At 48.0% G+C, this 17136-nt stretch overlaps 1 protein-coding gene across 2 annotated transcripts in view; it reads left to right on the top strand.

Annotated features, from left to right (window-relative positions):
• The window catches only part of DCHS1 (dachsous cadherin-related 1), a 34749-nt gene that overhangs the window by 7710 nt on the left and 9903 nt on the right, over window positions 1-17136 (top strand). Inside the window, exons 2-8 of one of the 2 annotated variants that reach the window (XM_081281543.1) lie at window positions 7318-9198; window positions 14042-14230; window positions 14324-14555; window positions 14684-14920; window positions 15220-16245; window positions 16474-16667; window positions 16951-17047. In XM_081281543.1, the coding sequence (XP_081137669.1) occupies window positions 7411-9198; window positions 14042-14230; window positions 14324-14555; window positions 14684-14920; window positions 15220-16245; window positions 16474-16667; window positions 16951-17047 (3763 nt within the window). In that variant the 5' untranslated portion in view covers window positions 7318-7410. Of the gene's footprint in view, window positions 1-7313; window positions 9199-14041; window positions 14231-14323; window positions 14556-14683; window positions 14921-15219; window positions 16246-16473; window positions 16668-16950; window positions 17048-17136 lie in introns of both variants that reach the window. The other variant, XM_081281542.1, reaches the window with a different exon arrangement.

Raw genomic sequence — 17136 nt, 5'->3', positions numbered from 1 at the left:
AGTAACACTTACCCAGTATTATTGTGGTATGTGTGTTGCAAAACAGTAGCAGCTAACATTTATTGAGGCTTCCCTATGTGTCAGATATTGTGCTAAGTGTTTTGTGAGAATTGTCTAATTTAATTCTCATATCAGCTATGTAAGGTCAGCACTTTAATCCCTGTATTACAGAATAGGAAATGAAGGTTTAGGAAGGTAAATAACTTATTCAGGGAAATGCTGTAAGTGTCCAAGTCAGGATTTGAACTCAAGTCTGACAGCAGAGCCTGTCTTCTCAACCACTGTAGTAGTAGCTCAAGCTTGCATATTTACTGTTGTGTGCCAGTCACTGTTCTAACTACTGAGTATGAAATAGTAGGTATTATTATCATACCCATTTTATAAATGAGGAGATGAATGCACTGAGAAATTAAATGGCTTGTCCAGGGTCACAGGGTCAGTAAGTGTGAAGCTGGGAGTCAAATCCAATGATTAGTGTTTTAATCACAATCCTGTCCTACCTTGTTATGGTACATTGTCTCCCTATATTAGGAAAGCAGTAAATGTGTATTGGTGAATGAATCTATGCTGAATCTAATTTGGTCTCTGCCCAGATCTGAGTCAATATGTTCTCCCATTTCCCACTGCAGGAACCCTGCACTCTCACCACTCTCCTGACATGATTCTCTCCAGCATCACCAGTGACTTCCTTACTATTAGTTCAGTGACCCCTTCTCAGCCCCCATCTTACTTAGACTCTCAGCAGCATTGGAAACGATCAATCTCTCCTTCCTTTTTCAAATGATTCATCCTTCACTTCTGTGATGCTGCCTCCAGGAAGAATAAAGGTCTCCTCTACTGCCTCTTCTGTGTGCCTGTTTCCCAGGGTTTTGAACTAGATTCTTTTCTCATGCTATACATCCTATCTGATAGGGGTCTCCATACCCATGGCTTTCAGTTACCCTCTTTTTTGTCCAAATATCTCCAAACCAGGCCTCTTTCTTAAGCTCTGGGCCTGCAAATCCAACTGTCTGGGACATGTCCATGAGAGGATTCCAACAGGCACCCCTCAAAATGACTTCTTCTCTTCAGTATCCTAGTGGCACCACAGTGATATCCACACTGGGACTTTGGGAGGCAGTCTGGAGTCTAGAGCCCAAGAGCCCTCATCCACTTCACCTCCTCACCTCTTTGTGTCTTCTAAGAGTCACGACTGATAACCTGGACTATTACAGGTTAGCTGCACCCTTGGTCTTTCTCTTGCTTCAGATTCTCTTCCTTCTTCAGGCCTCCAGTATCTTCCTAGGACCCTCCCTTCACCCACTCCATAATTTCTTCCTCTCCATCTTTTTCCTTCTCCCTAAATCTCAGACAACATGAAAGCATAGTCCTGGGAGCAAATTAAGGGTGCATTAACTCAGGAAAATTGTTTCATTCTAAGCCTCAATTTCCTCACTGGAAAATGGAAGCTGGAATTCCTTTCTCACAGGGTTGTTATGATGATTAAATGAGATACTGTCTGTGAATTGCCTGGCATGGGGCCCAGTATGCTGTAAAAGCTCAGAAAAAAACAACTCTGCTACTCAGGTCTATCCTTAGTCTCTCCCTAGAGTGCCTTCTGAGACCTGTCCTCAAGAGAGACAGAGGCAGGGGCTGGGGATGTGGCTCAAGTGGTAGCGCGCTCGCCTGGCATGCGTGCGGCCCGGGTTCGATCCTCAGCACCACATACAAACAAAGATGTTGTGTCCGCTGAACACTAAAAAATAAATAAATAAATATTAAAATTCTCTCTCTCTCCCTGTCTCACTCTCTTTAAAAAAAAAAAAAAAAAAAAGACAGAGGCAGGCCCTGGCACTGCCCTGGCCACTGTCCCAGGGATATCCAGGGAAGCTAGTCGTCTTTCTCCTCCCACAACCTCCTCTCTCCCCCTCCCCTTCTTCTAACTGTGCTCCTGCCCCCGCCCCTCTCCAAACCTTTGGCTGTTCTTGTCTCTGCTCACTCTTTCCTCTGCAGTGCATATTCACTCTCCCTCAGTCTTGCTACCTCTCACCCTCCCACCCCGAACTCTTGCTTCTCTTTCCATTTTCTTTATGTCCAGCTCTGTATCCCCACCTCCCTTTGCTCACTGGGGCTACCCTCTTCTTCCTCCATTTCTAGCTCCTCTGCCTTTCACAGCCCCCACCACCACCCCTGTTGTCCTCTGGTCCTGCCCCTTGCTGGCCCTAGAACAGGAAGTTGAGGGAGGAGGCCTAAGCTGTGCCAGCTCCCCCAGCCTGCTTTCCTTTCTCTACCTTAGCCACTCCTATGCTTCCTCCTGGAGAGCACGCCCTCCCTGTGGTCCCCTGCTCCTCCCCCCAGCCCACCTCTCTTTCCTCTCCCATGTTCCCTGTTCTCCCAGGTCCTACAGACACACAGGCCAGGGATGGGGTTTGCAGGGAGGCTCTGTTAGCTAGGAAGGGTGAATTGACATCACGTTTCAGGCCCCAATGAACAGTCTTGCCCCTCCCCCTCCTAATGAGAACCAGCTGTGTTTCCAGAGGCCCAGATGTGGGGATAGAGGGGGAGAGTAGGATAGAGTCAGAGGACCAACAGGACTGAGAACAGAACAAGGGCATATAGTAAGGCAGAAATGAGTAAGAGAAAAGATGTAACAGATTGGGTGACAAGACAAGATGGACAGGTTAGGCCAGCCCTGAGACAGGATAGGACAGATGTGGAGAGGAAGAGAAAAGAATGGGGAGGGAGAGAAGTCTTAGGGAAGAGGCAGTGAGAAACACTGTACAGATGGGAGAGATGGTGCTGAGAACAGGCAGGAGAGAGGATGAGATGGTCTCGGGAGAGAGTCTGGAGTTCGAGTTTGGAACTGGAAGCTGTGGAGCAGGAAGTGATGAGGCATAGTCCAGACAGAGGCCCCAGGGACCTAGAGGTCACAGCTGCAGCCGCAGAGCTGACCACGAGTGCCCCGGCAGCATGTGTGAGAGCACGCCTGCCTGTGGGTGGGTCCGCAGGCGTGTGCGCGTGTGCCTGCCTTGTCAGTCTGTACATACATGACAGCAGGCTTGCCCATGGTATGTGCATGTGCCTCTTTATATAGGGGGGATTTCCAAGGGTGCAAATGTGCCTCTCCATGTGAGGTCCATGAGAAAGTGTCTTCATTTGTGTGCATACGTATGCCTGCATATATTGCTGGGGGGGCTTCGTGTAAATGAACAGGCAGTCTGTGTGTGAAAATGGGCTTCTGAACACGTGAGGAGGGTGTCTGTGTATGTGCCGTGGCTGTGTGTGAAAATGCATCTGTGTAAGTCTTTCATCTGTGTCTGGCAGTGTGTGGGTCTGTGACTTTGAGCATGTGCCTTTGTGTGTAGGAGTGCACTGGGGGGAGTTTATAATGAACAGGGACCCAGGTTGGGTAATGAAGAGAGCATGGAGATCTGCAGAGTTTGGGAGAACGGGCTGCTTTCACACAGAACATCTGCCTGGGCCTGAATCCTTCCTCTTCAAAGCTGATCATTCATCTGAGCTTTAATCTCATACTATTGATACATCCTTTCTTCTAGAAAATGTATTGACTATGAACTATGTGCTATGCTTCATGCTACACATAAAAGTGACTAAGATACCCTTGGCCCTTAAACAGCTCATTGTCTGGATAGGGAGAGAAATAGTTATAATACAAAGAGTGATATATACATTGACCTCATTGTCCATTACCTTCTCTTCCCCCAAACCACTACTGCTTTCTCTCCATTGACTGATTAAATGAATAGGACTAACCTTCAACCCTTGACCCCTAATCCTATCTCTGGACTTAGATTCAAGTGTTTTACAGATAAGGAAAATAACACTAATACTGGACTCAAATCCAGCCCAAACTCCAAAGCCCCTGCTTTTTTAGTGGCCTTGCACAGATGGGAGAGATGAAAGTTCGAAGCTTAAGTGGAGGTCAGAAACGCACTTCCCTTCAGAGGACAGGAAGTCCTAGAGCAGAACAAATTTATAAAGACTCAAGGACAAACTTCTGTAGCTACATATTGACCAAAATGTCTCAGGGTCGTGGGCTTACCTAGTTGTGTGTATGTCATCTGAGTTGGCATAACTGTGGACATTTCTTTCTGAGTGGTTAGTATGTGAGTGTGGTGATGTAGAAGCATGAAGCTCCAACCACTGATTCAGCACTGATTGTCTGCTCATGCTATTGCTCTACTAAATGCCAGAGAAGCAGAAACCAGCTAACACCTGCTACTACCCTCAAGGAGCCTCCAGTCCTGTACAGGAGGCTCATGAATACATCAGGGCTGCAGTGCAGTTTATTGCTGATGTGTTGCAAAAGCAGTGGGAGCCCAGCAAAGCACAATGGGCTCTGCTTGGGATGGCAGAGGGGGTATGTCAGAGAACAACTCATAGAAGACACGACATTTAAACTGGGTCTTGAAATTCAAATAGGAGATGGCCACATGGAGAGGATTTTTAGAAGCTATCTCAGGATGAGATCATACCACGTACAAGGCAAGGAGGAGTTAGGAAGGAGCATGCGACATTTAGTCTTAGAATGCAAGGCATGGTGGGGAAGATAAAGGTAGGAAACATAAGAGAGGTTGACAGGGCTCAGATTGCAAAGACACACTAAGAGGTTGGATTTTATGTTGAAATCAGAAGTTCTATACCTAGTATCTATGAATCCTTTGAAACTTCAGGCACAAGTTTGTATCTGTGTATGTCTGCATTTCTTTTTCTGTGGAGAAGCAGTTTTCTGCTGTGAGTAATGGGGAAGTATTGAGAACCTTTAACCAGGAGTGGTTTGGTAAGAGTTGTGTGGCTCTCTGGCCTGGTGGAGATATCAGAGGGTCTGAGCCAGGAGGCAAGGGGACCAATAAGGAGTTGTTGTAGGAATGCAATAAGATGACAATGGTTGGCTTGGAAGAGCAGCATTGTGGAAAGGGAGGAAAGGTCAAAACTGAGACATGTTTAGTTAAAATGGCCAGGTTTTAATGACAAAATGGAAATCAGATTGAAGAAAAGCAAGAAAGCAAAGACAGCTTCCAGATTTCTGGCTTGGACATGTGGATGGTGTCCACCTGGACAACTGTTGTTCATAGGAAAGGGAAGGGAGGAGGAAAATCAGTTTGAGGTGAAGTTTGGGAATATGTTGTGAAGTCCGGTTTTTTTTTTTTTTTTTTTTTTTTTAAAGAGAGAATGAGAGAGGGGGGAGGGAGAGACAGAGAGAGAGAGAGAGAGAGAGAGAGAGAGAGAGAGAGAGAGAGAGAGAGAATTTTTAATATTTATTTTTTAGTTCTCGGCGGACACAACATCTTTGTTGGTATGTGGTGCTGAGGATCGAACCCGGGCCGCACGCATGCCAGGCGAGCGCGCTACCACTTGAGCCACATCCCCAGCCCCTGAAGTCCGGTATTTTGCTAGACATGGGTCTCCAGAGCTCGCCAGAGCTGGAGATGGAGATTGGAAAGTCATTGGCAAATAGATGGCACATAAAAAGTGGTTGATACATTTTAACCGAGGCATGAGAGTAAATAAGATCACCCAGGCAGAGTGCAGAGAATGGGAAGAGAGAAACCTGAAGAGCCTCAAAGGTGAAGGGGTGGGCAGAGGATGAACTTGTGAGGGAGACTGCGTAGTGGACAGGGAAGCATGTGGAAGCAAGGCAGAGGGTGGGGTATTACAGTATGAAGCCAAGAGGTGTTCCAGAATGATCCAGCAAGAAGATTTAAAAATGACCATTGGATGTAGAACATGGAAATGGGTGGAAGCTTAGTGATACCAATGTCACAAGAGAGGATGCCTCACTGCATGCAGCAGGAGGTGTGAAAAGGGAGAAAATGGGGGAAATGAAACCATCTTTCATAAAGGGCAGTGGCTTCCAAATGTCTCTGTTTCTTCCTGCAGCTGCTTTCTTTCAGCCTCTGTTTCCATCTCTCCACTGATTCCACTCTTACTAGTCACCAAATGCCTCTTCTGGGTCTTTAGGCCTCTTTCTTGAAATTTAGCAGCATTTGAAACCTGTTTCTCCTTAGAGCCAAGGCACACTCCTCTTGGGCTGGCTATTCATCCCTCCCTTCCTCCCTCCCTTTCTTTCTTCCTTTCTCTCTCTCTGACCAATTAACTCTTTGTCCATCTGATAGTTAAGGCCAGAAAAGAGGCTCACTCTTCACTGCCTGCTTCCAAGCAGTCATTAAACCCTGCCTGTCTCCTCTACCTTCTAATCCCCCTCATATATCATATCCACTTCTTACCACTTTCATTTCTAACACTCATCCAAGTCACTGTCAAAGCAATATCATCCCCTAGACTCCTACAGGTACCTCACCATCTTATCTGAATGCCATTGTTTTCCAAAGGGCAGTGATAAAGATGCTCAGACAATGTAAGTCATATCATGGCACTTCTTTAATACTTTAGTGGCTTCCATTTGCAATTAGGATCATGTTAAAATCTTTAGTAAGCTTCTGAGTCCTGCCTTGTTTCATACTCGAAGTCCCTAGCTCTATACCTTATGTGCATCACCTACCAACCCACCCCCAATACTCTTACCCTTTCTAAATCTTGTTCACTCTCTCAGAATGCTTTCCTTCTGATATCCCTCCACCTCTGCCCAACATTACATAACTAGCACCAACATCTACTCACTATTTATCTCTAAACTTGAATGTCACTTCCTCAGAAAATCTCATGCTGACTCCCTGTGTTAAGCTCTTTACATGTTCTCCTGATTCCTGTACTTCTCCTTCACAGCCTTGGTCATATTTATAACTACTTGCCTAACTCCTGACCTGTAGCTTCATGAAGTCAAGGCCTGTTTCCTTTATTCACTGTGGTGTTACCAGTGCCTCCATGTAGGAGGTGCTCAATGTCTTGTTGAATAGAGAGGGAAGCAGGGCTAAGACTAGAGCATACCTAAATACTGGTAGAAGATTCTAGCAGAGAGGAAAAGGTTGACAATTCAGGCAGGGCTACCAACTACATGGTTATTGAGCCTGAAAAAGGTATTAGTTCTGGATGACAGAAAATAAGACAGGATTGACTAAATTTTTAAGTCTAGAGATAGAAGAGAGTTTGTGGGCATCAGACCTGAAAAATAGGAAGCAGAGTAATCTGAGAGGGCTCAAGGTAGGATGAAGACTTGTGAGGGCAAAGACTGGAGAGACCTTGAGGAATCCCAAAGCACAGGTTCCTGGGACTGGAGATGGGTATGTGGCAGCATGAGAGTCCTGCTGGAGAAATGTCTGCATTTTGGTATGACCAAAATGACCCACATCCCAATCTCTCTGGACTGTTGATTCCTTCTCTAATGACCATTTTTGTTTTGTTCTTCTCCTCAGTCAGGGAGCCTGAGGGCGTAAGTTCGACCTGAGATCAAGCTGGGCCCAGAATCTGGCCTGGAGCAGGAGCCTCAGGCACAGCTGGACTGCCCCTGTCATGCAGAAGGAACTGGGCATTGTGCCCTCCTGCCCTGGCATGAAGAGTCCCAGGCCCCTCCTCCTCCTACCACTGTTGCTGCTGTTGTTGGGAAGTGGTGTGCCAGGCACCTGGGGTCAGGCTGGGAGCCTGGACCTGCAGATTGATGAGGAACAGCCAGCAGGCACACTGATTGGGGACATCAGTGCAGGGCTTCCAGCAGGCACAGCAGCTCCTCCCATGTTCTTCATCTCTGCCCAGGAGGGCAGTGGTGTGGGAACTGACCTGGCTATAGATGAACACAGTGGGGTCGTCCGTACAGCTCGTGTCTTAGACCGTGAGCGGCGGGACCGCTACCGCTTCACTGCAGTCACTCCTGACGGTGCCACTGTAGAAGTTACAGTACGAGTGGCTGACATCAATGATCATGCTCCAGCCTTCCCACAGGCTCGGGCTGCTCTGCAGATACCTGAACATACAGCTCTTGGCACCAGGTACCCTCTGGAGCCTGCCCGTGATGCTGATGCTGGCCGCCTGGGAACCCAGGGCTATGCACTATCTGGTGATGGGGCTGGAGAGACCTTCCGACTGGAGACACGCCCTGGTCCAGATGGCGCTCCCGTGCCTGAGCTAGTAATTACTGGGGAGCTGGACCGAGAGAACCGCTCACACTATATGTTGCAGCTAGAGGCCTACGATGGTGGTTCACCACCCCGGAGGGCCCAGGCCCTGCTTGACATAACACTATTGGACATCAATGACCATGCTCCAGCTTTCAATCAGAGCCGCTACCATGCTGTGGTTTCAGAGAGCCTGGCCCCTGGCAGTCCTGTCTTGCAGGTATTTGCTTCTGATGCTGATGCTGGTGCCAATGGGGCTGTGACTTATGAGATCAACCGAAGGCAGAGTGAAGGTGATGGACCCTTCTCCATCGACGCACACACAGGATTGCTGCGGCTGGAGCGACCGCTGGACTTTGAGCAGCGGCGGGTCCATGAACTGGTGGTGCAGGCACGGGATGGTGGGGCTCACCCAGAACTGGGCTCAGCCTTTGTGACTGTGCATGTGCGAGATGCCAATGATAATCAACCCTCCATGACTGTCATCTTTCTAAGTGCAGATGGCTCTCCCCGAGTGTCTGAGGCTGCCCCACCTGGACAGCTTGTTGCTCGCATTTCTGTGTCAGATCCTGATGATGGTGACTTTGCCCATGTCAACGTGTCCCTGGAGGGTGGAGAGGGCCACTTTGCTCTAAGTACCCAAGACAGTGTCATCTATCTGGTATGTGTGGCTCGGCGGCTGGACCGAGAAGAAAGGGATGCCTATAACTTGCGAGTTACAGCCACAGACTCGGGCTCACCCCCACTGCGGGCTGAAGCTGCCTTTGTGCTACATGTCACTGATGTCAACGACAATGCACCTGCCTTCGACCGCCAGCTCTACAAGCCTGAGCCATTGCCTGAGGTTGCACTACCTGGTAGCTTCGTAGTGCGGGTGACGGCCCGGGATCCTGATCAAGGCACCAATGGTCAGGTCACCTACAGTCTGGTTCCTGGGGCTCACACCCACTGGTTCTCCATTGATCCCACCTCAGGCATCATCACCACAACTGCCTCCCTGGACTATGAGTCGGAACCTCAGCCAGAGCTGATTGTGGTAGCCACAGATGGGGGCCTGCCCCCTCTAGCTTCTTCTGCCACAGTTAGTGTGTCCCTGCAAGATGTGAATGATAATGAGCCCCAGTTCCAAAGGACTTTCTATAATGCCTCACTGCCTGAGGGTACCCAGCCTGGAACCTGTTTCCTGCAGGTAGGTAGGCCCTGAACACTGTACTGTGGGCAGGGGGGATCTGAGCAACATAGAGGACCTCAGAGTAGGAACCAAGCTTTGCAGGTGCATATGTTGGTGATGACTTATGTCAGAGGGTTCAATCCTATCCTTTGAGCTCCAGAGCCTGTGCTAAGGGTGAGGGATTGTTGAGAAGATAAGAAAGTAAGTTGCAAAAGCTCAGGCTAGTAATTTGGTAGTTGAAGGAATGTAGATTATATCTAAAGGAAAAGTTTCTTGCAGGGTCAAGAAGTAAAAGAAATAATCTCAAAGCTGTTCTGAAGGGCTGAGATGGAGATTCTGTAGTTCCTGTCTCCTCAGGGAGTTGCCAGCATTTATGAAGCCCTTCATGCCTAGTCCAGTGCTGGGCTATGCTGGAAGAAATCTCTGTCCCTGCCTATGGAACTGTGCCTTTATGGGACACGTGGGCTCAGAGATGAGGATGAGAGGTAGCAAGAACTATCTAGTGAGATCCTGATGTCCAGAGCAGGAAGGCCTCTCTGGGGAAGAGACAAGAGACCTGGACAGACTGAAGGAAGCACAGGCTGGCATTAAGTCAGGCCTGGAAGACACAGAAGGAACATGAACCTTGAGAGGCAGTCTGAGGCCACAATACAGAAATCCTTGGATACCACACTGTGAGTCACTAGGTCCTTACTTGGAAAGCAAAGGAAGTCACTGAACTTCCTTGAGATGGAACGGTCATGGTCACACACACACACACACACACACACACACACACTTATTTATTCATTTTAAATAACTGACTTTTAATGGATCAGTGGGCGAGTGATAAATCATTCCTTGGCACTACAAACCTAGCACTGTGTTGGATCCAGAAAACAGGTCCTAGGCAGGTTCTATCTAGACAGGGAGATAGACCACCAGCTAGTGTTGTAGCAGATGGTATATGATGTGCTGTGGAAGCCCAGAGGCAGGGCTTTGAAGAACTAATGAGATTTTGCCAAATAGATAATGTGGGGTATATGGACAGAGATGCCAATCCTACAGAAAAAAAGGACTGATGAATAAACATCATGACATGTTGAGACTTAACAGGTTGTCCTTGACTGTACTGATGAGAAAGAACTGGGTTGAAATGAAACAAAATAGTAGATGGGGCCAGATTGCCATCTTTGGCTTAGGACTCACAGGAAACCAATGAGGGGCTCTGAATAAATCTAATGTCTTTTGGAAATATTGCTTTGGCTGCATCTTAAGTATAGCTGGAGAAGAGAATATTCCTCTTAAAAGACTTGTGCTTAAAGTCTGCTGGACCTCTGAGTATCTCCTCAGTGGCTGCTTTTGGCCTAGACTTCCAGGCTAGTGCCTGGACCTGGCTGACCCTTTGGCATCCAGCCAGACTGGATATTTGCCTGCCTGCTGCTGTCTGGCTCCCACCACCCACTCTCCCATGTGTTTACTCTTCCTCTTGGCCAGGACCAATGGGTTATTGCTTCCAAACGTATTCTCTCACCATTAGTTCCTAAAGCAAAAGGGCAACTCTCCAGATGGTTTCCCAGAGTTTTTACTATTAGTAACCATGAAGAAGAGGTACAAATGACTATTGGGGGTTTATAACTATACAAGGTCTTGACGTTTGACTTATTCAATATACATTTATAGAATCTGTACCATATGCCAATCACTGTACTAGAAATGCAGTGTACAGTAATGAACAAATCAACCCTCATCTCACATAGATTGTAGTCTAGAGCAGAGATTCATTTGCAAAGAAATAGATTGTTACAATAAGAAAACCTCCATGGTGGGGATATAGGCAGTATGAGTGTTTCCCAAGGAAAAGAACCCTTAAATGAAGACCTGAAGAATGAATAGGAGTTTATGAGGGGACCAGACAGGGGAAAGGTTCCAACCTAGGTGACATACACATAGAAGTGGGAGAGTCTGACTTGTTCAAGGGGCTACAAGTGGTTCAGTATCTCTGGAGTTTAAGATATGAGATGGAAGAGTGCAAAAATGAGATTGTGCGGGTAGGTCAGACAATGAGCAGCCAAACCAAGCAATGTTGGCTTTTTCTAAAGGAAACATTGAAGATTTTTTAGTACAGGAGTGAAATAATCAGATTTGTTTTCTCAAATGGTAGTCAGTTGTTCATGACTTTGGGTAATTTTGCCCTCAGAAGAGATATTTGGCGATGTCTAGAGACAGAGATTGTCATAGCTGGTGGGATGTTACTGGCGTGTGGGGGATAGGATGCTGTAACCATCCAATAATGCACACAACATCCCCAACAATAAAAAATCATCTGGTTTAAAATGTCAGTAGTAGTACCAACATTGAGAAACTCTGTTATAGAGTAGAGGTTGGAGGGTAGGGCACCTATGAGAAGGGAATTACAATAGTCCAGGGAGTGTTGACTTAGGCCTAATCAGGACAGTGATAATGGCAATGGGTAGGAATAGAAAAATAGTAGAAATGAGGACTTACTGAGTCCCTGGCTGATTGATATACCAGGTGAGGAAAAAGGAAAAACTGATTTCTGGCTTGAGCAACTGTGTAGATGGAAGAGTCATTAGGGCAGGTTTGGAATGATCACGAGTTTAGTTTTGGATATGCTGGATTTAAGGTGGCTGTGGGACATCCAAGTGGAGATGTTGAACAGGCATCTGGATACACACATTTGCAGTTTAGGGTAGTTGTCCAGACCAGAGAGAAAGGATCGATGATGACTGAAGCCAGGCAAGTGAAAGAGAAAACTGAAGAGAGTATGTAGGATGAGAAAAGGCCAAGGAGCAATTTCAGGGAGCATCAGTATATGACAGCAAGCAGAGTAAGAGGAGATGAAGAAGGAATGGAGGATGGTGAAACACTGAGAAAAGGAGGAGGAGAATATAGTGTCCAGAAATCAAAGTAGGAAATGCACCTAGAAAGGAGTTCAGGATGGACAGATGCAGTGAGTTAAGAATCTAGTAGGAATTTGAGAGAGTTCACATATAAGGGTCTTTCTTCTTTAAATAGTGCATCTGGTAAAGAGCCAGGGATTGGGTGGAGACAGAGGAGAGGAGTGAGGTTTATTACAGCAATTGGGGCAGCATGGGAGAGAGAGCTGACCAAGGTTGGACTGAGAAGCTGAGCTGAGAACCCACTGAAAAAGGAGATTGTGTTTGCTGTGAAACCTCCAAGCAGGAGCTGTACAGGTCAGGAAATTCACTTCTGCCTTGGTCATTTCCAGTCAATGCCCCTGTGCCTTTGGGGGTCACTTCCTGACAACTTCCCCTGACCACTGTTTATTGCTTTCTTCCTGCTGCGAGTCAGAGGGCAAAGGTCTTTAACAGCTTCTAAAGATGGTGCCACAGCTGTGCTGCTGTCCACAGGGATTGATGCAGGGGGAAGTCTGTCTCCTGGGATATCCGGGCCCACAGCCACAGTTAGAGTAGGAACTGTTTCCAGGGTTCATCTGTAGCAGGGTCTTAGTGTCTCCAGGAAAGTAAACAATGGCACAGATCACTTCTTTCGAGGCCTGGGCAACAATCAGTAATCCTTGGCCAGCTTTCTCTCTGAGCACATTTTCTGGCTGAGAAAGGGAACGCTCCATCTTCCTTTTGCAGCATATCATGACCCTGAGGTCCTTCTACTCACAAAGAGCACTTTGTCATAGCCTGCAGCAGTCAGCACCAGCTAACTCACTACTGAGGGCCTAATGTGGACCCAGTGTAAAAAACTTAGTATGAAAGGAGGTTTTGTTACAATGCAGTCTATCAGAATGTCCATTTTCTCAATCAACGAATACACATAGGGCACCTATTGTGTATTTGGCCCTATCATAGTCAAAAGGTGCATGAGCCACACGGATAAATCCATGGAGCAGACCCTATAGTGACATCAGATCTCATTGTGTAATGATCAACTCAATAAAGATTAGACTCATAATTTCAATCTTAATAATTATATGGGTCGGTCAGTTCTCCGTTCAGGGAGATTAGGACATTTGGTGAGGGTTATTAATTTCTGTGTGAAATTTGAGGTTCCAGCCCTCAGCACTTATCTTTGTAGGTACAGTTGGTTCTTGTTATTTGCAAACTCACTTATTCTCTAAAATATATTTGTAACTCCAAAAATCAATACTTGGAGCCCTTTTGCAGTCATTCTCAGACATGTGCAGAACAATGAAAAATTTGAGTCACCCAATATGCACATACCCAGCTAAGTTTGAAAAAGTGATGCTTTGCCTTTTGTTTTAGCTCCTGTATAAGTTAGACCTCAAAAACACATCTACTTTTTGATTTCTAATTAATGCTACTTTTTTTTGTGTGTGTGTGGTTGTGTGTATGAGAGAGAGAGAGAGAGAGAGAGAGAGAGTGTTTGCTATTCCAAATGCTCTCTAGGCATAGTGCTGGAGTACTATCTAGTATTCCTAGGCATAAGAAAGCTTTGATGTGCCTTACAGAGAAAATGCATGTGTTAGATAAGTTTATTCAGGCAGGGGCTGGGATTGTGGCTCAGCGGTAGAGCACTCGCCTAGCACGTGTGGAGCCCTGGGTTTGATCCTCAGCACCACATAAAACTAAATGAATGGAATAAAGCTATTGTGTCCAACTACAACTGGAAAAGTAAATTTTAACAAAAGTTTATTCAGGTATAGTTATAGTGTTAATGGCTGTGAGTTTAACGTTAATAAATTGTCTTTAAACAGAAACACACATCAAACAAGGTTATATATTGACCATTTAACAAAAGAGTTGTGACCAGAGACTCTCAGGAACCTACCAAGTGGTGAGGTCTGGGCTGGGAACAGGTTTTGGTCCACTTACCTTCTTCTGGCCAAAAACATGGGGCCTCACTCACCCTATCCTCTCCTCAGGTGACAGCCACCGATGTTGACAGCGGCCCATTTGGCCTCCTCTCCTATTCTTTGGGTGCTGGACTTGGGGCCTCTGGGCCTCCCCCGTTCCGCATTGATGCCCATAGTGGTGATGTGTGCACAACCCGGACCCTGGACCGTGATCAGGGGCCCTCAAGCTTTGACTTCACAGTGACGGCTGTGGATGGGGTGAGTAGGCAGACCTTGGGAAGGGAAAGTGGAGTAGAGCACTCACCAGGGCCAGGCAGGGCCCACCTGACCTATGGTTGCATGTCCCACCAGGGAGGCCTCAAGTCCATGGTATATGTGAAGGTGTTTGTGTCAGACGAGAACGACAACCCACCTCAGTTTTATCCATGGGAGTATGCTGCCAGTCTGAGTGCTCAGAGTACACCAGGCACAGCTGTGCTAAGAGTGCGTGCCCACGACCCTGACCAGGGACCCCATGGGCGACTTTCCTATCACATCTTGGCTGGTAATAGCCCCCCACTTTTTGCCTTGGATGAGCACTCAGGTAAGGATCCTCCCATTACCAGGACCTGGCCCCAGGCTCCACTCCCCAGTAAATGTTGTATTGCTTTCCCTTCCAAAACACTTCCCTATTCTTTCCCTTATATATCTCTGATTCTATCCCTTCTTTAGGGTTGTTGACAGTAGCCTGGCCTTTGGCCAGACGGGCTAATTCTGTGGTACAACTGGAGATTGGAGCCCAGGATGGAGGTGGCCTACAGGCAGAACCCAGTGCCCGAGTCAACATCAGCATTGTGCCTGGAACCCCCACACCACCAATATTTGAGCAACTACAGTATGTTTTTTCTGTGCCAGAGGATGTGGCACCAGGCACCAGTGTGGGCATAGTCCAGGCACACAACCCACCAGGTATGATTTAGCATTATACGCACTTGGTGCCATATTCAGATATCCCAGTATAGCCCTCTAACACCATCTCAAGGTGCCCTACAGTATCATACTATAGATAGCCCCAATAATAAACACTATGGAACATGAATACCACCTTAGTGCCAATCAACTTCTCTGCCAGTGCCTGCCTCTCTTCTTAATACTTTGAAAAATATACGTGTGGGTACCACTCAACTCTTCTTGGGATCAGAGTCTGGGAGCTGACTCAACAGGTGCCCCCCTGACCTCTTTCCTGACCCTTCTCTCCTCCTCCTTAGGTCGCTTGGGGCCTGTGACCCTTGCCTTATCAGGCGGGGATCCCCAGGGACTCTTCTCCCTAGATTCGGCCTCAGGGCTGTTACAAACACTTCGCCCTCTGGACCGGGAGCTTCTGGGACCAGTGTTGGAGTTGGAAGTACGAGCAGGTAGTGGAGTGCCCCCAGCTTTCACAGTAGCTCGGGTACGGGTACTACTGGATGATGTGAATGACAACTCCCCTGCCTTTCCTACACCTGAAGACACGGTTTTGCTGCCACCAAACACTGCCCTAGGGACTCCAATCTATACCCTGCGGGCTCTGGATCCTGATTCAGGTGTTAACAGTAGAGTCACCTTTACCTTGCTTGCTGGAGGTGATGGGGCCTTCACCGTGGACCCTACCACAGGTCATGTACGGCTTATAGGACCTCTGGGGCCCCCAGGGGGGCCAGCCCATGAGCTGGAACTAGAGGCCCGGGATGGGGGCTCCCCACCACGCAATAGCCACTTTCGACTTAGGGTGGTCGTACAGGACTTGGGGACCCGTGGTGTGGCTCCCCGATTTGACAGCTCTGTCTACCGTGTGGACCTGCCCTCTGGCACCGCCCCTGGAACACAGGTCTTGCAAGTGCAGGCTCAGGCACCAGATGGGAGCCCTATCACCTATCACCTTGCAGCAGATGGAACAAGTAGTCCCTTTGGCCTGGAGCCACAGAGTGGGTGGCTGTGGGTACGGGCAGCACTGGACCCTGAAACCCAGGAGTTATACACACTGAAGGTAATGGCAGTATCTGGATCCAAAGCTGAGCTGGGGCAACAGACAGGCACAGCCACCGTGAGGGTCAGCATACTCAACCAGAATGATCACAGTCCCCGCTTGTCTGAAGAGCCCACCTTCCTGGCTGTGGCTGAGAACCAGTCCCCAGGGACCAGTGTGGGCCGGGTTTTTGCCACTGACCGAGACTCCGGACCTAATGGACGTCTGACCTACAGCCTGCGACAGCTGTCAGAGGACAGCAAGGCCTTCCGTATCCACCCCCAGACTGGTAAGCACTGGGACTCATATTCTGAGACTCCTCAGCCTCATCCCCAGACTGATAAACACCCAGAAAGGATCCTCAATTCCCAACCTAGATCTTGGCCATTCAGACCAGGAGTCAGCCTGGAATTTAGTCCTGGCCTTCCCTCCCACATGCCCCAACCCCAGGGTCTTACCTGTAGTCCTCAGGCTACATATCACTATCTCATATGTGATCTCCATCCTGCATTCCCAGGAGAAGTGACCACACTCCAAACTCTGGACCGAGAGCAGCAGAGCAGCTACCAGCTCCTGGTGCAGGTGCAGGATGGGGGGAGTCCACCCCGTAGCACCACAGGCACCGTGCACATTGCAGTGCTGGACCTCAATGACAACAGTCCCACCTTCCTGCAGGCTTCAGGGGCTGCTGGTGGGGGCCTCCCTATACAGGTATGTATAGTGTCAGGACCCTGTCCTGAAGAAGTGTGAGAGGGAGTGGGGTGTTGTCATCACTGTGATTGTACAAATTCTCAATAACGTCACAGCTCTGCCCTCTAGGCCTCCCTCAGATTATACTGCAGCCACATAATCCATAGAACTGTAGGGTAAGAGAGATTGCCTCCTGCAACAGGCATGAGAGCAAAAGAGGGGCTCTGCCTACACACTGGTGAGGGGAACTTGATTCTGAGTTTTCTCAAAAACAGGAAGGAGATAATAAGTTTTGTCTCTGTAGGTTCCAGACCGAGTGCCTCCAGGAACACTTGTAACAACTCTGCAGGCCAAGGATCCCGATGAGGGGGAGAATGGGACCATCTTGTACACCCTAACTGGTATGGGGTGGGGTGGGGTGGGGTAAAGGGAATTGATGAGTGATGGCATATGCTCATGGCCCCAAACCCTCATTCTTGCTCTGCCTTGT

Source organism: Spermophilus citellus, assembly GCF_964194105.1.
Source record: "Spermophilus citellus genome assembly, chromosome: 2".
Taxonomy (NCBI): Eukaryota; Metazoa; Chordata; class Mammalia; order Rodentia; family Sciuridae; genus Spermophilus; species Spermophilus citellus.
The sequence above is the reverse complement of the archived record's forward strand: the minus strand, read 5'-3'. Positions and strand labels throughout refer to the sequence as shown.